At 51.2% G+C, this 27330-nt stretch overlaps 2 protein-coding genes across 11 annotated transcripts in view; both read left to right on the top strand.

The window, feature by feature from the left end:
• Positions 1 to 305: 305 nt before the first annotated feature.
• On the top strand, positions 306 to 6547 carry LOC1273232 (uncharacterized). Of its 10 annotated transcripts, none has more exons than XM_003436178.2 (10): positions 306 to 402; positions 2693 to 2771; positions 3093 to 3193; positions 3635 to 3899; positions 4017 to 4221; positions 4291 to 4505; positions 4579 to 4743; positions 4849 to 5201; positions 5285 to 6048; positions 6143 to 6547. In XM_003436178.2, exons 2-10 carry the CDS (start codon positions 2707 to 2709, stop codon positions 6296 to 6298), a joined length of 2289 nt encoding a protein of 762 aa, XP_003436226.1. In that variant the 5' UTR covers positions 306 to 402; positions 2693 to 2706; the 3' UTR covers positions 6299 to 6547. The 10 variants fall into 10 exon arrangements, with proteins under 10 accessions (XP_003436226.1, XP_061506480.1, XP_061506482.1 ...); XM_061650496.1 differs by having other exon boundaries at positions 353 to 2109; XM_061650498.1 differs by lacking the exon at positions 306 to 402 and adding an exon at positions 410 to 1295.
• A 1126-nt stretch (positions 6548 to 7673) lies between these two features.
• The window catches only part of LOC1273231 (uncharacterized), a 31986-nt gene continuing 12329 nt past the window's right edge, over positions 7674 to 27330 (top strand). The window contains exons 1-8 of the mRNA XM_061648630.1: positions 7674 to 8598; positions 10886 to 10926; positions 11298 to 11416; positions 11504 to 11684; positions 11761 to 12061; positions 12133 to 12209; positions 12298 to 12510; positions 12582 to 27038. Coding sequence (XP_061504614.1) covers positions 8507 to 8598; positions 10886 to 10926; positions 11298 to 11416; positions 11504 to 11684; positions 11761 to 12061; positions 12133 to 12209; positions 12298 to 12510; positions 12582 to 27038 — 15481 coding nt within the window. The 5' untranslated portion in view covers positions 7674 to 8506. The remainder of the gene's footprint in view (positions 8599 to 10885; positions 10927 to 11297; positions 11417 to 11503; positions 11685 to 11760; positions 12062 to 12132; positions 12210 to 12297; positions 12511 to 12581; positions 27039 to 27330) is intronic.

Raw genomic sequence — 27330 nt, forward strand, 5'->3', positions numbered from 1 at the left:
AACACAATCCTAATTTACTGTTCTCCTTTAGAGGGATTTTGTTTTTGAATCCGCTCACCAGAACCGTTGAGATTTTTATCGCTGGACATTTGTTGACACAATGTCTACGTGAAAACTGTGTGCCATAACGCTCAAAAGGATTATTCTACGAATAAAATGCATACCTATAGCATATATTAATTAATTTTTTCATGAAATTACCGAAAAACTCCCCGATATTCAACCGCTTTTTCCCCCGCCGAGGGCAGATGCGCACGCACCAAGCGCTCAGCCCGGCACCGTAGACAGCCAGTTTGACACAACGTCACTTGGCGCGTGCTGTCAAGCATGGATAATAAACGGGTTTGTTGGTGTGGAAAGTTTGTTTTGTCTGTTGATTTGCAGCACCGCTGCCCGAGTGCCGTAAGTGTTTTTGGATAATTGTAAATGAATAATTTCTTCCCGACGCTGGCCGGGGCGCCCGTTCGACAGCCCAAACCGGCAGGAAGTGCGGGCCGGACCGGTTCCGGGTCAATTGTTCGCCGTGCGGGGGCCCTGGGGCTAGCGAATGGCGAAGCTTATCTGGCTGGCGTATGACGTCAGTTCTAAAAATACAACTGTTTCGACATCAAGCGCGAATGGCATGCTTAGCCTGTACGGTGTGCCGCCTGGATGGATAGCTTCACTCATCGACCGAGCATAGCGTAGGGAGGACCGCGCTGCCCTTCCCTCCCCACGCCTGCCCTGTTTTTCGTAGCCGTAAGCGTGAATCGGTCGATCAAATGTCTCCGCTCGCTGGAAGTGTGCTGTTGTGCGCTGGTACTGTAGTGAGTCTGTGCAGTGTTGTCGACTGTAGTTGTCGTTGTTGTTTGTGGTGGTTCCGAGTTGTACGGCGATAATGCATGCCCCTGTCGTCGGATGTCGTTTGTGAGAAAGTCGTCCACCAGTCTGGCGGGAGCGTGGAGCAGTTAGAGCGCGCCCGTTGCAAACAGCAGTTCACGTGTGCCCTCTGTGCTCATCCTTGAACCGTGTCGGAGACATATCGTAGGCCCTAGAGAGAGTGTATGTGTGAGAGAGAGAGAGAGAACGAACGAGCCTGCCTGCCTGCACAACAGCCAACTAAACCTCTCCCCCCAAACACCCAGTCAAGAGGCGTACGCAACACAACAACACAACAGCAACTACGGACGGCGGATCAACTTTTTCCAGGTTGCACGGTATCGATTTTTCTGGCCTGGGTGCTACTACCACTGCGCTGGTGTTAACCTTACCACCAGCTGGACAAGGTTAAACGGTGATGCACAGTTGTTTGAAAAGTACGTACCGCGCGCGCCCGTTACAGAAACCCCGTGGGTTGGGGTGCGGTTGGGTTGGGTGGAGACGCGCCTTGCGGCCATATGCTGTTTGCGCTGTTTGCGAAAAGTGACTCCCCATCACACCGCCCGCCGAATGACAAACGCACTTGAATTAATGGGTAGTGTTGTGTACCAGTGAGCGAAACCAACGAAACAGAAGCAGACAACAACAAAAAAAAAAACACGCAAATTCTAACTAGCAGATGAAAGGCATGGCCTTCTGCGCTGTTGTCCCGTGCCTTTCGCCCGCGCTAATCGGCGAGGCGTAAAAGTGGCGCGCAAAATAAAGATCTTAAAAGATAATTACGCACAACAAAACACGCTGCCCGTGGGGACGGCCGAGCGCTTGACCAACGGTTCTTGAGAGGCGTGCGTGCGCGTGTGTGTGTGTGTGTGCGCGAGTGCGCGCGCAAGCGAACGTTCGCGCGTCAGCCTTTGGTGCGGATAATCTCAGAATGACCTAATGCTGTGGCGATGACGCGACGGTGCGGGTTTTGCTGACGAACCTTTGCCTCTCTCTCTCTACCAACGTCTTTGCCGATTAGTTGGGGTGATCAATCGTGTGTGTGTGTGTGTGCCTGTGTGGTGACTCGAGACGATTGTGTTTCCTCCCCTCTAGGCCACCGCTCGCATCCCGCTAGGGCCGCGTTCCATCACACCACACTGACCCGGGGGGAGGGGGGAGGGCGATCGTGTCATGGCACGTTCTCTCCCGTGCTGTGCGCGGATGAGTCAGAGTGCCGTGACTGCTAAATGCCGTTTCACGAATCACGTTGTAATTATTCAAATCCAATGCTTCCCAGCAGACTGTGCCAGCAGGTCCCGTTCCCGAACATTATAATGTTTGCTTTGGCAAAAATACGAAAAACAGCGTCACCTGCAAGAACACGCTCTCTCTTTCTTTCTCTCCCCTCTCTCTCTCTCTCTCTCTCTTTCTCTCTCTCTCTCTGTCTCTTTCTCTCACTCTATCACTCTCTTTTACTTACACGCTTAAGCGCGATCGTGGCGGGCCGCGCACACTCACATTCCTCTCCCACGCCCCACTTGGGAGGGGGCAGTTGTTTATGCGACCTCCAGTGAATCACTTCCGGGCAGCGTGTGCGCCGTGAAGCAGGAAACTGTAACCGAACTATAAACTAAAAGAGCGGTGTTTGTGTGTGTGTGTGTCTTGGCACACATTTCGTCTTGGAAGAAATCGATCACACGCACATAAAATCCCCCCCCCCCCCCCCCCCCCCTTGGGCTCAATGAGGGCTCAATGATTTAATTCCTCTAGCAGCTTTAATCCGACTGGCTTGTTTACTTTCGTGTTTTCACTTTTCTTTTTTTTTGCTCTTATCTCCTCCTTCTTCCTCCAGCTATCTCGACGGTCATGATGCGCCCCAGCACGCTGGATATCAAAACAAACTACCACGATGGATGCTACACGTTCATGAGGTGAGAGCTGATTTCGCGCCTTCCCTGAAATTGTGTTTGATCAGCTCATGGTCCCGGTGGGGAATTTGATTTACGGCTCCGTTAATGCCCCCCCCCCCCCCCCCAGACCCGATAAGGCGAACGGGACAACGAACAAATATTAACGTACGAAAAGTGGGCTTTGCAACGTTGTCATATTAGCAGCACGCGTGTTGAAGATAATGTGATTAAAGGCGGCCATGATATGGAGGAGCGGAGCAATTGTGCGAAACGGATTGGACGATTGAACGACAATGGCAATTGCAAATTTATTTCTTTTTTTCTTCTTTCGCCTGCTTTCAGGGACGCTTACCGTTGCTGGAAGGCACGGGCAGAGTCGGGCGAACAACCCTACATCGCGGAATTGTTTGCCGACCTGCAGCAGTCCCTTTCGAGGAAGCAAGGTAAGCCAATATTTATTTGGATTGTATGTAACTAAATCTTTTATCATTAAATTTAAATTTTAAAATGCAATGGCAAAATTGCAACCAACAGTAGTGAACGCGCATTGCATTGACTCTTCCCAGTGCGCCTGCATCATACTCCGTTTTGCTTATCCCGTGGTGCACTCATCACAACCCGATCATCTTCTATTTATGTTCGTTAATACACTCTGATCGGTACCCGCCGGTACAGCGATACTGTGCCATCCTCTTCCCTCCTGAATTCCCCAACTGCACCGCACATCGATGGTTGTAATTTTTGCTGTTGTGTTTTTTTTTCAAACATTCCTTCACCACCTACGCAATCGCTCAAATTATAAAAAGTGTGTTTATTTTGCTCTCTCTCTCTCCCTCTCTTTGTATCCTCATTGCTCAACCCCCCCCCCCCCCCCACACTCACAGTGCGGGACATTTTGTTCACGATGAAAAATGTCACACGAGCTCCGGCGATGAACACGACGCGTCCAAGCAGCGTGCAGACGCCGGTGGCCAACGCAACACTATCGCTATCAGCAGCAGCAGCAGCACCATCACAACAGCAACCAAACCGGCAACATTCACCGTCCCAGCAGCGAAAGGACAGACCGAACCGACCACCATCACCACCGGGCGAACGGTTAACGTTCGGCGAGTTCACCGCGATAGCATCCTGTACGAAATGTTTTGGGTAGTTGGTCTCCTTTTTACGTCGCATGACTGCACCGTCATCGTCCACCTCACCCCCTCCCGCCAGTACAGCATTAATTAACGTGTAGCCGACGTGTATCTTGTATTGCCATTGTAGCCGACAGTCATCGTTTCATGCTATGAGGGCGCGCAACGTCGACGAACTGGGCAGCGTGTTGGCAAATCACGCTGGCACGGCAAAGGACGGGGAACCGTCGCCCGGGCCGGAGGTGTTTCTCGGCGGTTCCTGCAATCCCACGACCTGGCGGGCGGACGTGGCCATACCGACGCTCGACCGGCTGGGCATATCGTTTTACAATCCGGTAAGCAGGTAGCCGATTGTGGCGTAGAAGTGAGCTAATCGGGGTTTAATTTGGCTGCCATATTTCCAGCAAGTATCCCACTGGACACCAGATCTGATCGAGCTCGAGCATCGAGCGAAGGAAAAGGCGAAGGTGCTGTTTTTCGTGCTCGACTCACAGACCCGCTCGACGGCGGGGGCCATCGAGGTGGCACACATCGCGGGCCAGAACTCGAAATATTTATTGCTTGTGCTACTGCCGTACTCCAGCAGACAGAAAATTCTCAATGAAACGCTATTGGAAGAGTAAGTGCTAGTAGGAAAGTAATAAACTGAGAGCTTCTAATAGCGAAAACCCCATTTTTTCCCTTTTCTGCAGCGAGTATATGGATCTCATGAGCAATCAGCAAATGCTAAGGCAACTGGTGTTGCGCCGTGGGCTACCGGTACTGGACAGTATTCCAACCGCGCTGGAGCAGATCAAGGAAGTGCTGCTGGGGAACTGCTGCCCGCAGCCGCCAGTCAATCTAGCGTCACGCTTAATGTAAATGGAGGAACCCACCTTACCGTTGCGATCATTGCGTTCGCCCCCCCCCCCCCCCCCCCCCCCCCGTTGCGTGTTCTAATCGCTTCCCCTTCCTTTTTGTAGCTCCCTGCGACGAACGTTCGAGCGCGTTGCCGCGGATGTGACCGAGTCGGCCCGCATCAATCTAGCCCAGTGTCAGCAGGCCCTCGGCAGCTTAGGCTACCCGGCGAACGTCGGCACGATGGGCAACATTCAAAACATTCTGCTCTGCTACGAGGAGGTGACCGGACTGGACGTGCAAACGCAGCTCATCCGACGGGGCGACGCGGAACGCGTACTTATCAGCTTCGAGGAGTTTTGCATCATCGACGCGTGCGTGTCGATACTGATGCTGGACTTTTACGAGCACAACTGCACGTCACCGATCAAGGGCACGAACCTGCAGCAGCCGCCGGTGTATTTGACGGATTTGCAAGGTACGAGGCGGCGCACACGGCTATGCTTGAGGCTTGTTTTGTCGCCAGGCAAGTAATTTCGCTTGTTTTTTCGTTCCTCCCAGCATGGAATCACACGAATCCGGAGCTTTCACCGTTTGAAAATGGTTCCCTCAAGAGCCCGCGAACGTTTGTGTTGCCGAAAAGTGGGCACGAACCCGCAATCAACGGAACAACCGATCCCAGTGCGGCGGCGGCAGCGGCGGCTTCGGTGGCTGGCCCACCGAGCAGTCGTAGCAGCAGCGGCAGTAGTGAACTCAACCACACCACCACCACCACCCCCCTATCGGTCGACGCGGGTCCGGGTGGGGAGGGGCCGAAGCTCCACTCCCCCGTGCCACTGCCGCCCGCGATCGATGAACCACGTGCATTTACATTCGACGGCGATCCGTTCGGCGATGACGGCGATGACAGCGAACCACTGCTCGGGCGCATCGAGCCGCGGGACGTGTATCTCGGGGGCAGCTGCTGGATGAAGACGAGCTGGCGGCAGCGGTGGGCCTTCCCGATGCTGAAGCGCCACAATCTCAGCTACTACGTGTCGGCCCTGCACGAAGGGTTCTGCTGCGGCAAGCCGGAGCAACCGGTCGGCGGTGATGGAAGCGCCGGTCCGCAGCAGCAGCAACAGTTTGATCCCCAGAGCACGCTCCGGTATGATGCCGCCATGCTGGACGCTTGCCGCATCGTCATATTCGCGATCACGAATGAAACCCGATCTTTAGCACCCATGACAATGGCCGCACACTACATCGGCCTCGGCTACAACGTTGTGCTGTGCGTGCAAATGCTTCCCTCGAACGAATCGGCACCGAACGGGCACAACACAACAGTGAGTAGTAAAGGGCCGAGGAAGGGAGGGTGAATGACGTCCCCTCCGCCAACAAAGGTCAGATGCTTATGCTTATGCTATCCCCCCTTTGCAGCTCTCCTCCTCCGCCATCAAAGACTACAACCGCGGGCGGGCCTATTTGATTGATCTGGCCAAACGGCACGGCATTCCAGTGTACGAGGGCTTGGAGGAAACGTTCGACAGCGTTATCAGCCGGTTAAGGAACGGTACTGTAAGATACTCAACCTAGCATCGAATCGAACTCTCACATCCCGCTCCATCCCTATCCGCCCTCTGCGCCCTCTCCGGTGTACCCGCTTAATGTGATTTAGAGTTTATTTTATTGCCTGTTTTTTTTTTAACAAACTCAACAAACCGAAATACTTTAAACTAATTATACACCAGAAAACACAACTACACACCACACACATACACCCGAACGGAGAACCGTTAAAGAATAAGCAAAAATAACATAATTTAATAATTCTCAAGCACAAAACACGTTCACGCAACACATCGCAACACTTGTTTTGGTGTAAATCGAGAAACAGTTGAAAGAAAACGGGGAAAAGATGAATGTCCAAAATTGCGCTGAAGGTACGGCCAAACATACGAAGTTCACGCCATGTCGCCCTCGGAAGGAATGCGGCACGTTGCTACTGTGGGCGAGTGGGAAGAACGCCACTCACTTGACACCGTAGGTAAGGTCATCGGTTGCGTTACACTGTTCTATATTTTGACGACACTTTTACCCGTACGCGCGTTCAATGGCGTGACCGTGTGTGTGTGTGCGCGTTTTGGTAGGGAAGGGTCACCGATCGAGACCACGCCGGACTGTGGCCGGATCCGACCCATTGAGGATGGTCATGGCTGATGCTGGTTGACATACCCGTCCGTACACGTGTGTGTGTGTGTGTGCCCCTAGCAGCACCAAGAATAGCACAGGCAGCCGGACTAGTTCGACAGCGGATATAGTTTGCTTGCGGGGTGGTGATGAATGGGTTCTTGAAGGCGACTGATCGGAATTGGGTCAGACTGGTTGAACTCGGCAGAGATCGCTGATGAGGGCAGAGTTGCATGTGAATGCAGAGACAACTGCAATAGGCTATTTGAAATGACATTTGAAATGCGCAACCGACGGCTTTTGAATATTTGGAATAAAAAATCTAAAAAAAGATCTCAAATTAAGATCTTCAATGTTTAGAATGTCATACTTGGCTCTTCTACTGAGCGAATAATAAAATAGCTTGAAATTAAAAAAATAAATTGTAAAACTATCACCGCTACCGAAAGTGAACTGTCGGACGACCCCCGCTAGTGGGAACGGTTCCTTCACACTGTATGCGTGCGTACATTTTAGCAGTGTATACCCTCCTATCCCTACTCCCATCTAGGTACACTATTTTTAAAGTATACGTTATTGTTGGATCTGGTCTAGAAGCGTCTAAATATAGTTCGCTAGGGAAAAGTTCATGCAAACACGACTTTGCGCACCCGGGGGCACAGAGAGAAAGAGAGCAAGCCAGAGTGTTTGTGTGCGTGTGTGTTGGACGTACCCAGCACCAGCGCAACCAGACACAGCGCTGTCGTGGCTCTAGTTAAGCGCCGCGCGTTCCGTCGTTCCGACACGACGAAGATATACTACCGACGATCCCGACGAAATTCCTGCAAAAAACCAGAACTTCCCCGTCCAGCATTTCGCGGCAAGCAAAACGTGGGCTGTGCCTACTCCCCACGCCCCCGGAACACTGGGCTGCACGTGTAGTTTAAGACCGGGCACATCACCGAACGAACCCGTTACGTATTAGTGTATAACGAACAGCGAAAGTGTGTGAAAAAGTGAGCTTCTCTAATTCACAACGCACAACCAGGAAGGGACTTTTTTTTTTGGAGATTCGCTTATTTTCCCTGCAGAACGTGTGTGTGTGTGGCAGTATCAGCGTGGCACAGCCCAGATCAAACACCTGTCGAAAAGGGAACAGGGATTACAGTGTGTGTTGCAGAGGATCGATTTCCCACGTTTTCCATTTCGCAGCATTCGTCTGCGTGATTTCGTAATGTGAAGAAGCAGTGCGCGATCGACGTGTGTTTAGTGGTGGTGGTGGTGGTAGTGGGGTCAGAATTTTCCGTAGTACCGGGGGAGAAATGTATCATCCCCAGGCCTGTTAAAGGCAAAGTATTTCAAGTAGGAAAGCGATCGTTTTTAAGCAATTGGACCATTCTGCGCGAAAGTGTAATAGGAATCCAATTGGAAATTCTACTTGCCAAGTGGAAAAGCGAATACGAAACAACACACACACTAAACGAAAGTGAAGTGAAGAGGTGAAGTGTTTGCGGCGCGTGGTGCTTGGTTGGTTGAGATCGAGTTGCGTGATCGGAAGGAAGGTTTTGTTTTTGAGGGAAATTCTGTGCTGCTGCTGCTGCTAGCAGAGACGACGACGCCGCCCCCGGCCACAGTATGGGGAGCAACTGCTGCAAGGGTGAGGCAGGCACCCAGGTGTACAAAGGGAATGGCACCGAAATATCGATTGGACCTCGGCAACGGAAAAGGTGAGTGGGTTTGAGGGATGTGTCGCAAAACGATGGACTATGGGGCCCTTTCGACCCTTCTTACTGCGTAGGGCCCTCCGCTATTTGTGAGTTTATGTTTATCAATGAAAGGGATGGATCGATCAGCATATCGGAGGGGGGGGGGGGGGGGTGGTCCTTGGGTCCTCAAACTGCTGCTGCTGCTGCTGCTGCTGCTGCTCACGGCCAACGTTGCGCCATTTGTTTGATGGGGCCCACCCTAATGCAATGTCACACACTGTCGGCGGCGATGGCGGTGGACTTAAAAATAGCAGCACCGATCGGTGGTCGGTGATCGGCGGTCGGTGTCCTGGCAGGCATCTTGCGGGCGTCCGACCTGTCTTGTGCGTGTGTGTGTGTGTGCAATAGTCACAATCAGTCACAAAATAAACAGTGTGACCTTCGCTGCAATGGCACCGCCACTTTCGCTCGCGATGTGTGGCAATCGATGGCGTATCGAAAGGGAATAGGTATGACCCTCCCTCCCATTTCCCCCTACAACTGCCAGTCCCAGTCCCCCGGTTCCACGAAATCATAAATCTGTTGTCTGTGTGCCCTGTGCTAATTATTGTTATATTTTAAGCGCGCCAGGACGAGCTCGGGCCGGTCTTGCAACAGCTGCTGGTATTCCGTGCTCTCTGTTATGCTCACCGAACCATACGAAATGGCATTGCAGCAGCACGTTTGGGACGGTGCATGGGCATGGGTTGCCGTCCGTCCCGGACACTGTGTCTCGTGTGCATCCTTGAGCATAATGTTGTATGCTGGTGCTCACCTTTTCAGTCTCTATTTCTGGTCCACCGTGTCCACACACGCACACACCCCATTTGGACGACGGTTGTTGGAGTATACGCCATCCATCCGTGCAAGGTTGGATCGCGTGCGAGGTCGCGGATCCTCGAACGACACCAACACTCCCATACGCGCGCATTACTTAATACTTAACGTGAGCGCGTCCTCCCCCTCAACGCTAATGTCCGGGAGGGTAATATTTTCGACACTTTGCAGACTGATCAAGTTCACTGCGAGCGTTTTCGGGGCGACGGCGGCGGTCAACGCGTCATCGGCGGTCCGATTATAAATATAACATTATCGTACCCGCCCAGCCCCCTTCGTCCAACCGTCGTACACGGCGCTGCCCATGGATAAACGGTTTTGCACAACAAATTAGATGGAACGGCGGCAGCAGCACAACGCATTCGCGCGACGACACATCTGCCTCGCGCAATAACGACAATGTGTGGGGTAGTAAAGGACACAGGCGCACAGGGCAGGAAATCGGTTCAAAATTATGCGCGTAATTAGTCGGTTCGCAGTTCGAAAATGAGCTACATTGATGGGACATGTGTGCTGCTTACGCACTGGGACGCGTGTGTGTTGTTGCTAATTAAATGATGCCGCACACAGTCGTAGCAGGCGTAGCAGGCGTCTCTGATCTCATGCAGTTTTGTTGGACATTCTTAGAGCATGACCGCACACCTCGTACACAAGACGAACAAACACATGGTTTCGTTCGACCCATTACATAATAATTTACTCACCCGCGGTTGTGCGCGGCCCAGAGTGTAATGCCAAACGGTGGCCGGGAATTGCGATTGAAGCCGACGCGGATGTTCTGAGTAGTGATGGGACAAATTAAGTTTTCGTCGGAATCGATTCCGGCTAGGTCCGAAGTTTGCTGGAAGCGACTAGTGGATAGTAAGTTCAGAATCAGTTTTTGGAATCGGCTCCGGAATTGGTTCCAGAATTGGTTTTGAAATCCGCGCCGGAATGAAATTTGGCTCCGAAATTAGAATTGGCTTCGAAATCGGAATCAGTTTCGGCATCTCCATAAGTATAGGCGTTTTGATTACTTATTAATAGCCGCAAAAGATCCAAATTTACTTGTAAAAGATCCATTCTAATGGAGATTCTCGGACAGATTTTGCTTCTGAAGCTTCTTATTTCAATTCAAGAACTGATCCGGAGCTAATTCCAATTCTGGAGTCAATTCTGATCCCGTTTCCGGAGCAAATTGCGATTCCCAGGTCGACTCCGATTCCAAAACCGATTCTGATTCCGGAATCAACTCCGGAATCAGCTTCGGAGTCAATTCCGGAATCAGCTCCGGAGTCAACTCCGGAATCAGCTCCGGAGTCAACCACGAAATCGACTCCAGAATTGATTCCGAACACGGCATCGGAATCGGGTAGGTCCGATTCCGTGCTCCCACCACTAGTTCTGAGCTGCACTCACTCACTCTCACTCTCTCTCTTTCCATCTCTTCCAGCCCCGTCTACGTGGAGATGATGCGCGAGGAAACATTCCAAGGTAAGCTAAGGAGGCGATGAAAGCAAATGACACCCTTTTTTTACCTGTTCCCGGCGATATTTGTTACAGTTCACACAGAGAGCAAATAAAAACCAACTTGCTAGTTTGGTGGTTAACTATGAACTGCTTTATTGCTAAACATGGCATAGGCTACTATGCCTAGGAAGTGAAATATTGCTGAGGCAAAATCCCACTGTTAGGTAGTCATAGTAGTCATAGCCTACTACATCTCCCCCTTTATATTGCTGCCCCCTGAAATATTGCTGAGGCAAAATCCCACTGTTAGGTAGTCCTAGTAGTCATAGCCTACTACAATATTATTAACTATTCTAACTAACCGTTTTGGGGCACCGTTTTCTTCTGTTTTCCAGTGGATGAAACGCCACACTTTGGGGCACCATTTTTCCTAAGGAAGCTTAGTGACTATACGGTGCTGGTGGGGACGAAAGCGAAACTGTCGGTGCACATTTCCAACACTAAGGACGTAAAGGTATCGTATCTGTACACGCCTGTACTGCTGGTCGCGATATGTGTTGTACATTCTGTTCTGTTTTCCCGTTTTGCTTTACCGCGCCAGGTCACCTGGTTGAAGGATGAGGTACCGCTCGCCGAGTCGGAACGGTACGTGTGTACGAGCAAGGGCCAGCTGCACTCGCTCGACATTGCGACCGTACTGCCCGAAGATAATGCCAAATGGTCCTGTCAGGCGGAGAACCTGCTGGGCAAATGTGTCTGCAGTGGACAGCTAACGGTGCGAGGTATGCAATAGGAGGCTGGGCAAAACCGCCCCCACTCGGTACAGCAGATTTTCACCTACTTTTCCTACATTCACAGTGCCAGAAACGTACAAAGCGCCCGAGTTTGTCGACGAGCTGCGGGCCATCCTTACCAGCCAGGGTACGATCTCGCTGGAGTGCAAGGTGATCGGCTACCCGACGCCGGAACTGCGCTGGTACAAGGACGAGAAGGAGATCAAGGCGGGCGATATGTTCGGGCTGTCCATCAACGGGGGTGATTTGGCATCGCTCGGCGTGTACACCTGCGTGGCGACGAACTGTGTCGGCCGCAGCCGCTCCAGCTCGAAGGTTCGCGTGCAGGAGCAGGACACGATTGCGAAGGAAAAAATGATCGATAAGTATGGGTGGTGTTGTTCGCTGGTGGTCATTGCGTCATTGCACTAATGTGTGTGTGTGCTTTCCATTACAGAATTTCACCGGTGTTTATCGAAGAACTCGAAAGAATTAAGGGCAAAATAGGCGATCGACTGGAGCTGCGTTGCAAAAGTGTGTAAACAATCGGAAACACGTGGCAAGACATTCCTCTCCCCCCTCACACTCACACTGTGGTTCTTTCTTCTGTTCTGCTCTTCAGTCAATCTATCTGCAGCTCCGCTCAGTGTGCGATGGTACAACCAGAATGGGCTGATCGAAGCGAACGAAAAGTATTCGATATTCGAGGACGGGTTGGGTTGCTTTCTGGTCGACATCAATGCGGCCGAACTGTGCGACGCGGGCGAGTGGAAGTGCGTGATCACGTGCAAGGACGGTCTGATCGGCATCACCACCAATGTGGTGGAGCTGGACGGTAAGCATGCGGTGCCAGTGGCAAACGTGCTGGGAGAAAGTTTGTGCTAATGCTCTGTCTCCTCTTCCCAGTGCCCCGGAACTACCGTGCGCCCCGGTTTATGGAGGGCCTGAAAGCGGTCATGACGGACGAGGGGCTCGTCTCGTTCGAGTGCAAGGTGATCGGTTTCCCGACGCCCATCCTGCGCTGGTACAAGGACGGCCGGGAGCTAAAGCCGGGCGACGTGTACCACCTGACCGGTGTGAACTCGCTCGGCTCGTACTGCTGCGTGGCCCGCAACAGTCTCGGCGAGGCATCGAGCACCACCTTCCTCTCGGTGAACGACATCAAGGCGCAGCTGAACGAGGAGGAGTGGCTCAACCTGCTGCAGGTTAATCAGGCGCCCGTGTTCAAGCAGGGGCTGAACAGCCGCGATGTCAACATTGCCGAACCGTTCCGCCTGACGGTGGTGGTAAGCTCCGTGTCGAAGCCCACGGTCTGCTGGTACAAGGACGATCTGGTGGTGGACGGTTCGGACAACTGCAAGCTGACGGCGGACGACAGCACCTACACGTACCACCTGGACGTCGTGGTGGCCCAGCTGGACGATCAGGGCGAGTGGAAGTGTGTGGCGTCGAACGAGTTCGGCCAGGCCGGCACGTCCTGCTTCGTGAAGCTGATCATACCGAAGCACTACCGGAAGCCGAAGTTCCTGGAAAACCTGAAGGCGGTGATGCTGCGTGACGGCACGGTCAACCTGGAGTGCAAGGTGATCGGGGTGCCGCAGCCGGTGCTGAAGTGGTACAAGGACGGGACCGAGCTGAAGCCGGGCGACATTCATCGCATCATTACCGGGCAGGACGGCAAGTGCTGCTTGGGCACGTATACGTGCGAGGCGGTCAACTGCATGGGCTCGGTAAGCAGTACCGCCTCGCTGCACGGCTACGACGGGATAGCGGACGAAGGGCCGCTCCCACCGGAGGGGGCGGCTGCCGGCCCGCTAGTGAAGGACGCGTCCCTGTCCACCATCCACGAGGAGCGCACGTCGCAGATGTTCGATACGGCCGCGTCGTACGAGAGTGCGGCCAGCAATGGGCGGGGCGAGATCTCGTTCACCTTCGACGGCAAGGAGGTGTCGGTGTCGCTGTACGAAACGCCCGAGCTGACGAACGACGAGGCGCTGCAGATAGTGCAGATGTTTGCCGACCAGCTGCACCAGAACATTAACGAAAACGAAAACGTGACCAGCCTGCCGTCGCTGCGGTTCGTGAAGGAAACGTCCACGTCCGGGCAGCTGGTGATGGAGGCGCTCGTCATCGACGTGCCGGTGGTCGAGGACAGCAACGTGTTCGAGGACGATCGGCGCACCGACTTCGACATCGACGAGATGCACGACGAGAACACGTTCACGTTCGAGAGCGGCATCGCGTCGTCGAAGGTGCGGACGCACCGGCAGAGCAGCGGCGAGCAGGACGAGTTCCGCAGCATGACCCCGTCCGACCACTCGGACCTGGAGCAGGACGTGATGATGAGCATACTGAGCCGGGACAGTCTGCCCGTACTGACGAGCCCGGCCAAGACGACGGACGGAGGAGGAGCGTCCGGCGGTGCGGATACGGCCGAACGCTTGCTGTCGCTGGTGGAGACGGTCGTCTTCCATCTCGCCTCGATACGGGAGGAGGTTCGCAATCAGACGGACCTTGCCATGACGCCCAGCTTCTTGGAGCGAAGCGAGAAGATTTTGGCCGACATCTTGTATCCGGTGCAGCAGCTGCACAAACAGCTGGCCGGCCGCCCGGTGGTGCTGGAGAGCCTGCTCGGCCCCGTCGAACATCTGGCCCGCGGGCTGAGCGTGGTGGAGAAGTGTGTGCAGATCGGCGGGTACAGCCGCACGTTCGTGTACCGCACGAGCGTCTGCATTGTGGAGGGCTGCGGTAAGCAGATCCTGAACTGTCTGACCGATATGCGGCTGCTGGCCGGCCAGCAGCCGGAGGCGGACTTTGTCACCCAGCAAAAGATCTACATGGCGCTGCTGGAGGTACAGACGAGCATCGAGTCGGCGCAGGAAAGCATCCAGTCGCAGCGCATCCTGCAGGAGGCGGACTCGGTCGCGGCGATGCAGGACCTGTCCAGCATCGTCACCAATCGCTCCATCTTCGAGGACATCGATTTCATCCTGAAGGCGGACGAACCGATCGGCGGGCTGCAGATCAAAAACCTGCAGATCACGGTGCTGGAGTTCGAGAAGTCGCTCGCCACCATACTGACGATCGTTTCGCAGTCGGACAGCTGCAACGTGCGGTCGGAAATTGCCCGCTTTGGGCTGACGGAGGTGCTGCTAGAGCTGAAGAACAAGACGGAGGTGCTGCTGGTGCAGAGCGCCGAGCAGCGCCAGCAGCGAATCGTGGCGGAGGAAATGAAACCGGCCGTTACCGAGCTGAGCAGCCTGGTCGAGCTGGTCGAGGCGAGCGCATCGTACGCGGAGGTGATCACCTGTCTCAACGATATGTTTGTGCCGCTGGAGGAAATGAAAGCGGCCCTGTCGAAGCTGTCGAGCGAGCTGCGCCATGTGCCGGAAAGGGAGTACAGCAGCAATCAGGCGCTCGAGCAGCAGATTGAAGAGTTTTACGAGATGATCGTACACCTCAAGGAGGAAATACAGCGCACGAGCAAGGAGTACACCCGCAATGGGGACGTGTTTGTGCGGCTGGAAGATTGTCTCAATCGGCTGTTTTGCATCCACACGGCCGATTCGATCGACGACGAGGAGTGCGCTCGGATGGAGATTGTGCTGATCCAGCTGCTGATGAACCATCTGACGAAGCTTGAGCTGGCGCTGCAGGAGAAGTCCGAGCAGGAGATGCTGTCATACATGTCGACGGCTTTCCTGAACGTGCATGACAATTTGCAGCACTTTAGCTATATGCGCTCGAACAATAAGTACGAGAAGATACGGCAAGACATACTGCAGCACGCCAGAAAGATGGTGTTTTTCCTGATTGAAAGGGAGTCTTCCGTCACGGCGACCGAGGAACGCCGCAAGGCCATCTATGAGATTGCGCTCTTTTCTATCCATAACGATTCGGCACGGATGAGGGAAGGTTTGGAGAAGGATTTCTTCGAACTGCTGGGAGATGCTGACAGTGCTCACCGGTTGCTGAAATGCTTGCATGAGTTTGACGAGTGTGCAACTTTGTGTTTGAAAACTCACGAGCAGTCCGTATTTGCGGACAATGAGGCAGCATTTGCATCTTTGTTGAAGTTGGCAACTGCTATGCGCCAGTCCTGTGAGACGGTGGAAGATCAGATCATGAATAATTCATTCGATCATTGCAAGGTTTTAACTTCCTTGGAGTTTCTCCATGGTGCTGCGGACGATTATTCGCAAAGTAATGAAAACGGTATGGCTCTGCTGTGTCAGAACTTGTGTGAAGATTTGAATCTGTTGATAATGACTTGTAAGCGAAAGCAGGTAAAGAGTACGGATATTAGTGAAACTGTATCAACGAGTACACTAGATTCGTTAAAAACAAGCGTGATAGAAATCAGAAAAACTATGCAAGCTAAATCATCTACGCTCAACATCGAGCAGCCACTCAGTGCTTTAGAGTGTACGATCAACGAGCTTGTGGATCAGCACATGCAGTTGGATAGTGTTGAGCTGGTGAATGCCATTGCAACTCCTATTGCGAAGGTGACAGAGACCTTGAAGAACATCGATCTCCAGTCGGCTCATGTGGAACCGACGGTAGTGATGGAGGATTGTTTGCTGCAGATGTGCGAGTCGCTTGAAAAGGCACAGTCTGAGCATTCATTGGAACAGGCCAAAGAGGGCACAGTTCATAGCAAACTGCTCGAGACGGTTACTCATGTACAGCACGATATCCGCGAGTGTATCCAGCTGGAGAAGGACACTCGGGCCAAGGCATCTCAGATGCAACAGGGCGCTCTGGAGTCGCTGAAGCAATCGTTGTCTGATGTCCAACAGCTCATCCAGACAGAGATTGTAGTGAAGGAGGTGTCGAAGCCGTTGTTCGCTTTGGAGAGTACGATCAACGAGCTCGTCGGCCAGCCTATGAAGCTTGAGAGCATTGAGCTGGTGAATGCCATTGCAACTCCTATTGCGAAGGTGACAGAGACCTTGAAGAACATCGATCTGCAGTCGGCTCATGTGGAACCGACGGTAGTGATGGAGGATTGTTTGCTGCAGATGTGCGAGTCGCTTGAAAAGGCACAGTCTGAGCATTCATTGGAACAGGCCAAAGAGGGCACAGTTCATAGCAAACTGCTCGAGACGGTCACTCATGTACAGCACGACATCCGCGAGTGTATCCAGATGGAGAAGGACACTCGGGCCAAGGCATCTCAGATGCAACAGGGCGCTCTGGAGTCGCTGAAACAATCGTTGTCGGATGTCCAACAGCTCATTCAGACAGAGATTGTAGTGAAGGAGGTGTCGAAGCCGTTGTTCGCTTTGGAGAGTACGATCAACGAGCTCGTCGGCCAGCCTATGAAGCTTGAGAGCATTGAGCTGGTGAATGCCATTGCAACTCCTATTGCGAAGGTAACAGAGACCTTGAAGAACATCGATCTGCAGTCGGCTCAAGTAGAGCCGACGGTAGTGATGGAGGATTGTTTGCTGCAGATGTGCGAGTCGCTTGAAAAGGCACAGTCTGAGCATTCATTGGAACAGGCCAAAGAGGGCACAGTTCATAGCAAACTGCTCGAGACGGTCACTCATGTACAGCACGACATCCGCGAGTGTATCCAGATGGAGAAGGACACTCGGGCCAAGGCATCTCAGATGCAACAGGGCGCTCTGGAGTCGCTGAAACAATCGTTGTCGGATGTCCAACAGCTCATTCAGACAGAGATTGTAGTGAAGGAGGTGTCGAAGCCGTTGTTCGCTTTGGAGAGTACGATCAACGAGCTCGTCGGCCAGCCTATGAAGCTTGAGAGCATTGAGCTGGTGAATGCCATTGCAACTCCTATTGCGAAGGTGACAGAGACCTTGAAGAACATCGATCTGCAGTCGGCTCATGTGGAACCGACGGTAGTGATGGAGGATTGTTTGCTGCAGATGTGCGAGTCGCTTGAAAAGGCACAGTCTGAGCATTCATTGGAACAGGCCAAAGAGGGCACAGTTCATAGCAAACTGCTCGAGACGGTCACTCATGTACAGCACGATATCCGCGAGTGTATCCAGATGGAGAAGGACACTCGGGCCAAGGCATCTCAGATGCAACAGGGCGCTCTGGAGTCGCTGAAGCAATCGTTGTCTGATGTCCAACAGCTCATCCAGACAGAGATTGTAGTGAAGGAGGTGTCGAAGCCGTTGTTCGCTTTGGAGAGTACGATCAACGAGCTCGTCGGCCAGCCTATGAAGCTTGAGAGCATTGAGCTGGTGAATGCCATTACAACTCCTATTGCGAAGGTGACCGAGATCTTGAAGAACATCGATCTGCAGTCGGCTCATGTGGAACCGACGGTAGTGATGGAGGATTGTTTGCTGCAGATGTGCGAGTCGCTTGAAAAGGCACAGTCTGAGCATTCATTGGAACAGGCCAAAGAGGGCACAGTTCATAGCAAACTGCTCGAGACGGTCACTCATGTACAGCACGATATCCGCGAGTGTATCCAGATGGAGAAGGACACTCGGGCCAAGGCATCTCAGATGCAACAGGGCGCTCTGGAGTCGCTAAAGCAATCGTTGTCTGATGTCCAACAGCTCATCCAGACAGAGATTGTAGTGAAGGAGGTGTCGAAGCCGTTGTTCGCTTTGGAGAGTACGATCAACGAGCTCGTCGGCCAGCCTATGAAGCTTGAGAGCATTGAGCTGGTGAATGCCATTACAACTCCTATTGCGAAGGTGACCGAGACCTTGAAGAACATCGATCTGCAGTCGGCTCATGTGGAACCGACGGTAGTGATGGAGGATTGTTTGCTGCAGATGTGCGAGTCGCTTGAAAAGGCACAGTCTGAGCATTCATTGGAACAGGCCAAAGAGGGCACAGTTCATAGCAAACTGCTCGAGACGGTCACTCATGTACAGCACGACATCCGCGAGTGTATCCAGATGGAGAAGGACACTCGGGCCAAGGCATCTCAGATGCAACAGGGCGCTCTGGAGTCGCTGAAGCAATCGTTGTCTGATGTCCAACAGCTTATCCAGACAGAGATTGTAGTGAAGGAGGTGTCGAAGCCGTTGTTCGCTTTGGAGAGTACGATCAACGAGCTCGTCGGCCAGCCTATGAAGCTTGAGAGCATTGAGCTGGTGAATGCCATTGCAACTCCTATTGCGAAGGTGACAGAGACCTTGAAGAACATCGATCTGCAGTCGGCTCATGTGGAACCGACGGTAGTGATGGAGGATTGTTTGCTGCAGATGTGCGAGTCGCTTGAAAAGGCACAGTCTGAGCATTCATTGGAACAGGCCAAAGAGGGCACAGTTCATAGCAAACTGCTCGAGACGGTTACTCATGTACAGCACGATATCCGCGAGTGTATCCAGCTGGAGAAGGACACTCGGGCCAAGGCATCTCAGATGCAACAGGGCGCTCTGGAGTCGCTGAAGCAATCGTTGTCTGATGTCCAACAGCTCATCCAGACAGAGATTGTAGTGAAGGAGGTGTCGAAGCCGTTGTTCGCTTTGGAGAGTACGATCAACGAGCTCGTCGGCCAGCCTATGAAGCTTGAGAGCATTGAGCTGGTGAATGCCATTGCAACTCCTATTGCGAAGGTAACAGAGACCTTGAAGAACATCGATCTGCAGTCGGCTCAAGTAGAGCCGACGGTAGTGATGGAGGATTGTTTGCTGCAGATGTGCGAGTCGCTTGAAAAGGCACAGTCTGAGCATTCATTGGAACAGGCCAAAGAGGGCACAGTTCATAGCAAACTGCTCGAGACGGTCACTCATGTACAGCACGACATCCGCGAGTGTATCCAGATGGAGAAGGACACTCGGGCCAAGGCATCTCAGATGCAACAGGGCGCTCTGGAGTCGCTGAAACAATCGTTGTCGGATGTCCAACAGCTCATTCAGACAGAGATTGTAGTGAAGGAGGTGTCGAAGCCGTTGTTCGCTTTGGAGAGTACGATCAACGAGCTCGTCGGCCAGCCTATGAAGCTTGAGAGCATTGAGCTGGTGAATGCCATTGCAACTCCTATTGCGAAGGTGACAGAGACCTTGAAGAACATCGATCTGCAGTCGGCTCATGTGGAACCGACGGTAGTGATGGAGGATTGTTTGCTGCAGATGTGCGAGTCGCTTGAAAAGGCACAGTCTGAGCATTCATTGGAACAGGCCAAAGAGGGCACAGTTCATAGCAAACTGCTCGAGACGGTCACTCATGTACAGCACGATATCCGCGAGTGTATCCAGATGGAGAAGGACACTCGGGCCAAGGCATCTCAGATGCAACAGGGCGCTCTGGAGTCGCTAAAGCAATCGTTGTCTGATGTCCAACAGCTTATCCAGACAGAGATTGTAGTGAAGGAGGTGTCGAAGCCGTTGTTCGCTTTGGAGAGTACGATCAACGAGCTCGTCGGCCAGCCTATGAAGCTTGAGAGCATTGAGCTGGTGAATGCCATTACAACTCCTATTGCGAAGGTGACCGAGACCTTGAAGAACATCGATCTGCAGTCGGCTCATGTGGAACCGACGGTAGTGATGGAGGATTGTTTGCTGCAGATGTGCGAGTCGCTTGAAAAGGCACAGTCTGAGCATTCATTGGAACAGGCCAAAGAGGGCACAGTTCATAGCAAACTGCTCGAGACGGTCACTCATGTACAGCACGATATCCGCGAGTGTATCCAGATGGAGAAGGACACTCGGGCCAAGGCATCTCAGATGCAACAGGGCGCTCTGGAGTCGCTAAAGCAATCGTTGTCTGATGTCCAACAGCTCATCCAGACAGAGATTGTAGTGAAGGAGGTGTCGAAGCCGTTGTTCGCTTTGGAGAGTACGATCAACGAGCTCGTCGGCCAGCCTATGAAGCTTGAGAGCATTGAGCTGGTGAATGCCATTGCAACTCCTATTGCGAAGGTGACAGAGACCTTGAAGAACATCGATCTGCAGTCGGCTCATGTGGAACCGACGGTAGTGATGGAGGATTGTTTGCTGCAGATGTGCGAGTCGCTTGAAAAGGCACAGTCTGAGCATTCATTGGAACAGGCCAAAGAGGGCACAGTTCATAGCAAACTGCTCGAGACGGTCACTCATGTACAGCACGACATCCGCGAGTGTATCCAGATGGAGAAGGACACTCGGGCCAAGGCATCTCAGATGCAACAGGGCGCTCTGGAGTCGCTGAAGCAATCGTTGTCTGATGTCCAACAGCTTATCCAGACAGAGATTGTAGTGAAGGAGGTGTCGAAGCCGTTGTTCGCTTTGGAGAGTACGATCAACGAGCTCATCGGCCAGCCTATGAAGCTTGAGAGCATTGAGCTGGTGAATGCCATTACAACTCCTATTGCGAAGGTGACCGAGATCTTGAAGAACATCGATCTGCAGTCGGCTCATGTGGAACCGACGGTAGTGATGGAGGATTGTTTGCTGCAGATGTGCGAGTCGCTTGAAAAGACACAGTCTGAGCATTCATTGGAACAGGCCAAGGAGGGCACAGTTCATAGCAAACTGCTCGAGACGGTCACTCATGTACAGCACGACATCCGCGAGTGTATCCAAATAGAGAAGGACGCACGAGAAAAACATAATAGTTCAATTAGGAAAGAAGATAATGCGATTATGATAAAGAAGGAAAAGGAAGAGACCAAGAAAAAGAAGGAGGAGGAAGAGGATAAGGAGATGAAGGAAGAAGAAAAAGCTAAGAAGACTAAAGATGAAGAAGAAGCCAAGAAGATGAAAGAAGAGGCTGAAGTCAGCAATAAGAAATCAGAAGAGGAATATAAGAAAAAGATAGATGAAACAGAAACTGAGACAAAGGCAGAAGAAAGTAACAAAAAGAAAGAAGAGGAAGGGGCCATTAAGAATAAGAAAGAAGAAGAAGCTATACAGATTAAGCTTGATAAAGAAAAGAAGGAAGCAGAAGAAATCAATAAAAATCTGAAAGAGGAAGAAGCCAAGAAAAATCAGATAGAGCAAGAAGCCAAGAAGAAGAAGGAGGAGGAAGATACCAAGAAGAAGAAGGAAGAAGAAGCCAAAAAGAAGAAAGAAGAGGAAGAAGTTAAGAAGAAGAAGGCTGAAGAAGAGGCTAAGAAGAAAGAAGAGGAAGAAGTTAAGAAGAAGAAGGCTGAAGAAGAGGCTAAGAAGAAGAAGGCTGAAGAAGAGGCCAAGAAGAAGAAGGAAGAAGAGGAAATCAAGAAGAAGAATGAAGAGGAAGAAGCCAAGAAGAAAAAAGAAGAGGAAGAAGCCAAGAAGAAAAAAGAAGAAGAAGCTAAGAAGAAGGCTGAAGAAGAGGCTAAGAAGAAGAAGGAAGAGGAGGATGCCAAGAAGAAGCAGGATGAAGAAGCTGCCAAGAAGAAGAAGGAAGAGGAAGAGGCCAAGAAGAAGAAGGAAGAGGAAGAAGCCAAGAAAAAGAAGGCTGAAGAAGAGGCTAAGAAGAAGAAGGAAGAGGAAGCTGCCAAGAAGAAGAAGGAAGAGGAAGAGGCCAAGAAGAAGCAGGATGAGGAAGCTGCCAAGAAAAAGAAAGAAGAGGTAGAAGCCAAGAAGCAGAAGGAAGAGGAAGAAGTCAAGAAGAAGAAAGAAGAGGAAGAAGCCAGAAAGAAGAAGGAAGAAGAAGAAGCCAGAAAGAAGAAGGAAGAGGAAGAAGCCAAGAAGAAGCAAGAAGAAGAAGTCAAGAAGAAGAAAGAAGAAGAAATCAAGAAGAAGGCTGAAGAAGAGGCTAAGAAGAAGAAGGAAGAGGAAGAAATCAAGAAGAAGGAAGAGGAAGAAGCCAAGAAGAAGAAGGAAGAAGAAGAGGCCAAGAAGAAGATGGAAGAGGAAGAAGCCAAGAAAAAGAAGGCTGAAGAAGAGGCTAAGAAGAAGAAGGAAGAGGAAGACGCCAAGAAGAAGCAGGAAGAGGAAGCAGCCAAGAAGAAGAAAGAAGAGGAAGAAGCCAGAAAGAAGAAGGAAGAAGAAGAAGCCAGAAAGAATAAGGAAGAAGAAGAAGCCAAGAAGAATCAGGAAGAGGAAGCAGCCAAGAAAAAGAAGGAAGAGGAAGAAGCCAAGAAGAAGAAGGAAGAAAAAGAAGCCAAGAAGAAGAAAGAAGCGGAAGAAGCCAAGAAGAAGAAAGAAGCGGCAGAAGCCAAGAAGAAGAAGGAAGAAGAAGAAGCCAAGAAGAAGGAAGAGGAAGAAGTAAAGAAGAAGAAAGAAGAAGAAGTCAAGAAGAAGGCTGAAGACGAGGCCAAGAAGAAGAAGGAAGAGGAAGAAATCAAGAAGAAGAAGGAAGAGGAAGAATCCAAGAAGAAGGCTGAAGAAGAGGCCAAGAAGAAGAAGGAAGAGGAAGCAGCTATGAAGAAGAAGGAAGAGGAAGAATTCAAGAAGAAGGCGGAAGAAGAGGCTAAGAAAAAGAAGGCTGAAGAAGAAGCCAAGAAAAAGAAGGAAGAAGAAGAGGCCAAGAAGAAGATGGAAGAGGAAGAAGCCAAGAAGAAGAAGGAAGAGGAAGAAGCCAAGAAGAAGAAGAAAGAGGAAGAAGTCAGGCTGAAGAAGGAAATGGAAGAAGTTAAGAAGAAGAAGGCTGAAGAAGAAGCTAAGAAGAAGAAGGAAGAGGAAGCAACCAAGAAGAAGAAGGAAGAGGAAGAAGCCAAGAAGAAGCAGGAAGAGGAAGAAGCCAAAAAGAAGAATCAAGCGGAAGAGGTCAAAAAGAAGCAGCAAGAGGAAGCAGTCAAGAAGAAGAAGGAAGAGGAAGAAGTTAAGAAGAAGAAGGCTGAAGAAGAAGCCAAGAAGAAGGAAGAAGAAGAAATCAAGAAGAAGAAGGAAGAGGAAGAAGTCAAGAAGAAGCAGGAAGAGGAAGAAGCCAATAAGAAGAAGGCTGAAGACGAGGCTAAGAAAAAGAAGGCTGAAGAAGAAGCCAAGAAAAAGAAGGAAAAGGAAGAGGCCAAGAAGAAGATGGAAGAGGAAGAAGCTAAGAAGAAGGAAGAGGAAGAAGCCAAGAAGAAGGTGGAAGAAGCGGCTAAGAAAAAGAAAGAAGAGGAAGAAGCCAAGAAGAAAATGGAAGAGGAAGAAGCTAAAAAGAAGGAAGAGGAAGAAGTTAAGAAGAAGAAGAAAGAAGAAGAAGCCGAGAAGAAGAAAGCTGAAGACGAGGCTAAGAAAAAGAAGACTGAAGAAGAAGCCAAGAAAAAGAAGGAAGAGGAAGAGGCCAAGAAGAAGATGGAAGAGGAAGAAGCTAAGAAGAAGAAGGAAGAGGAAGAGTTCCAGAAGAAGAGGGAAGAGGATGCAGCTATCAAGAAGAAGGAAGAGGAAGAACTCAAGAAGAAGAAGGAAGAGGAAGAAGCTAAGAAGAAGCAAGAAGAAGAAGTCAAGAAGAAGAAAGAAGAAGAAATCAAGAAGAAGGCTGAAGAAGAGGCTAAGAAGAAGAAGGAAGAGGAAGAAATCAAGAAGAAGGAAGAAGAAGAAGCCAAGAAGAAGAAGGCTGAAGAAGAGGCTAAGAAGAAGAAGGAAGAGGCTAAGAAGAAGAAGGAAGAGGAAGAAGCTAAGAAGAAGAAGGAAGAGGAAGAAGGCAAGAAGAAGAAGGAAGAGGAAGAAGCCAAGAAGAAGAAGGCTGAGGAAGATGCCAAGAAGAAGAAGGCGGAAGAAGAGGCTAAGAAGAAGGAAGAGGAAGACGCCAAGAAGAAGAAGGAAGAGGAAGCTGCCAAGAAGGAGAAGGAAGAGGAAGCTGCCAAGAAGAAGAAGGTAGAGGAAGAAGCCAAGAAGAAGAAGGAAGAGGAAGATGCCAAAAAGAAGCAAGAAGAAGAAGCAGCTAAGAAGAAGAAGGAAGAAGAAGAAGCCAATAAGAAGAAAGAAGAGGCAGAAGTTAAGAAGAAGAAAGCTGAAGAAGAGGCTAAGAAGAAGAAGGAAGAGGAAGACGCCAAGAAGAAGCAGGATGAAGAAGCTGCCAAGAAGAAGATGAAGGAAGAGGAACAGGCCAAGAAGAAGAAGGAAGAGGAAGAAGCCAAGAAAAAGAAGGCTGAAGAAGAGGCCAAGAAGAAGAAGGAAGAAGAAAATGCCAAGAAGAAGAAAGAAGAGGATGAAGCTAGAAAGAAAAAAGAAGTAGAAGAGACCAAGAAGAAGGCCGAGGCAGAAGCTAAGAGAAAGAAGGAAGAGGAAGACATCAAGAAGAAAAAGGAAGAAGAAGAAGCAAATAAAAAGGAAAAGATGAAGAAGAAAGATGAGGAAGAAATCAAAGAGAAGGAAGAAAAGGAAAAAGCAAAACAAAAGAAGGCGGAAGCAGAAACAAAGAAACAAAAGGAAGAAGACGAAGCTAAGAAGACAATACAGAAAGAAGAAAATACTAAGCAGAAGGCGGAAGAGGAAAAGATAAGGAAAAAGAGCAAGAAAACAGAAGAAGCTGAGGTAAGGATGGTACAGGAAACGAATGAAACTAAGCAGCAAAAGAAAGAAGATGAAGTTCAGAGGAAGATAGGAGATACAGCGCAAGCCGCTGTGGTGATGATGAAGAAATCGGAAGATACTATTCAGCAGGAAAAGACTATTGCTAAGGTTCAAACCGTCCTAGACAATGTGCATGAACTGCTGCTGGAAATCAAGCGTATGTTCCTAACCAATAGTGCGGGAAAAAATTTGTCCTCTGCACTTAAAAATGTTAAGCTTAGCATGATGACCTCTGCCGATCTCGAGCGTTGCGAGGTTCAAATGCCACTTGTGAAGCATTTCCACGCTCCAATCGCTACATGGATCACCACCTTGTCTCAGATTGACCTTTACTCAGCGCAGTCCGAGACATGGAAAGTGCTGGAAGATAGCCTTCTGCAATTGGTGGATTCATTTGGCCAGTTGCCACAACGAAGCGAACAGCTTCAAGTTACGGAATGGAGAACCGTTTACACACTTTACAAAACCGTAATGGTACTGCTCACCGAAGTAAGACAATGCATTTACCAAAGACGTTCAACGCAGGCAGAAGCAGAACTCGCGCTAAGCAAAACGAGCGTGGAACTGCAGTTGCTGCAGAAGGATCTTGAGTACATTCAGCTGAACTTCGGTTCGGATCGGGTAGATCTTACCTCAAAGACCGTACAGTCCTACTTTGTGCAAATTTGTAAATCCTTAACCCTGCTGCATCCGTCCGTGGTGGCCACTGTCCAGAAGCCGTCTTACGCGACCTGCGTAAACATTCTGCAGCAGCTTACCATTCCCGTGCACGATCTGGTGAGCGTTCTGCCGCCAAGCACGAGCGCGGGAGACGCTGAAGCCTTGAATCCGGCACTGAAGCATAACTTGAGACAGTTGTATCGCATCGTATCGCTAATTTCGCAGCAGCACCTTACCAGGGTGCGCAATGAGCGCGAAGTTACGATCGTGGAGGAGATCAAGCGGCAACTTCTTAGCCTGGACCGGCTGCTGAAGGCGCTGCTTGATCTGCACAGCAAGACGGAACAGCAGAAGGATCTGCTGGAAATGGTTCGTAAGAATTTGGCCACGCTCAAGAGCGTCATGCTGCAGGTTAGGACGACCTGCTGCCTGCAGACGCTGGTCGAGAAGGACGACCAGCTGCTGGGCGCGTTCGAGCTGGTAATTGAACGGCTAACGGTGAACCCGCTGCAGCTCGACTCCGTCGAGTATCTTCGTTTGCTAGCAGAGTCTCTGGAGCGGTACTGCGACGTGATGCGCAGGCTCGGCAGCAATGGGACGATTTCCGACTGGCTGTTGCGCTACCAGCTGCAACTGCTCAAGATCTTCGACACGATCGAGTTTTGTCTGAGCGAGGAACAGTTCATAGTGATCGGTAGCAAGGAGAAGTACACCCGCACCAGCACGCAGGATGCGATACATGCGGTGAAGCAGCTGATAACGCACTACAAGATCGCCAGCAGTCAGGAGGTGCGTCGGGAGCAAAAGTCGGAACAGACGCACATCCAGCTGATTGCCGCCCGCCAGGGACTTACGGACGAGGCGGACTCGGTGACGGGCGGTGACCGGGAAAGAAGTACCCGCCGCACGGTAGACGCGCGGCAGAGCCGGGCGGATGCGGTGCGGCGCCATGCCACCCGTAGCCCGGTCGGGCAGCGTGACGATCCGCCCCGCAGCTCGTCCAGGTGCAGCCTGGGCGCGTTACCGTCCAAGCGCGGGCCATCGTTTGCGGTGTACCTGAAGAACGTGTTCATCGAGCGCGATCACAGCTTCAAGCTGCTGTGCGTGGTGCTGGACTCGGAGATTGACGTCCGGTGGACGAAGGATGGCAGCGACATCGCACCAACCGGGCGGTACCATATGGTGCAGAAGAACGGGCTCATCACGCTGCAGGTGGACCACGCCGAGTACGAGGATACCGGTGTGTATGCGTGCCACGTTTTCAACAATTACGGCCAGTCGTTCAACAAGTGCACCGTCGAGGTGTATGATACGAGCGATGATATCATCTGCCCGTCGTTCAGCATACCGCACCAAATGGGTACGTGTTTTTTGTTGTGGTTTTCTTTTGTTTTCATCTTCTATTTTTAACCCAACTTGTTGATTGGTTGATTTGTTCAATGAAGGTTTCTCGCGGGCGGACGAAAAGCTTCTTCTTCGGACATGTCGCACTTGTTGTGCGGGGAACTAATTTTATCGATCAAACACACACACACAAACCGCGGTCTGCCCCTTTGTAGGTAGTATTTTTGGCTGCATGGCATGGTGGCATGGTGTCGCGATCGGAACAAAGCGTATGTGCGGAACATCCGAAATGACGAACGGTGGACAAT

The sequence above is a fragment of the Anopheles gambiae genome, chromosome 2 (assembly GCF_943734735.2).
Source record: "Anopheles gambiae chromosome 2, idAnoGambNW_F1_1, whole genome shotgun sequence".
Classification (NCBI taxonomy): domain Eukaryota; kingdom Metazoa; phylum Arthropoda; class Insecta; order Diptera; family Culicidae; genus Anopheles; species Anopheles gambiae.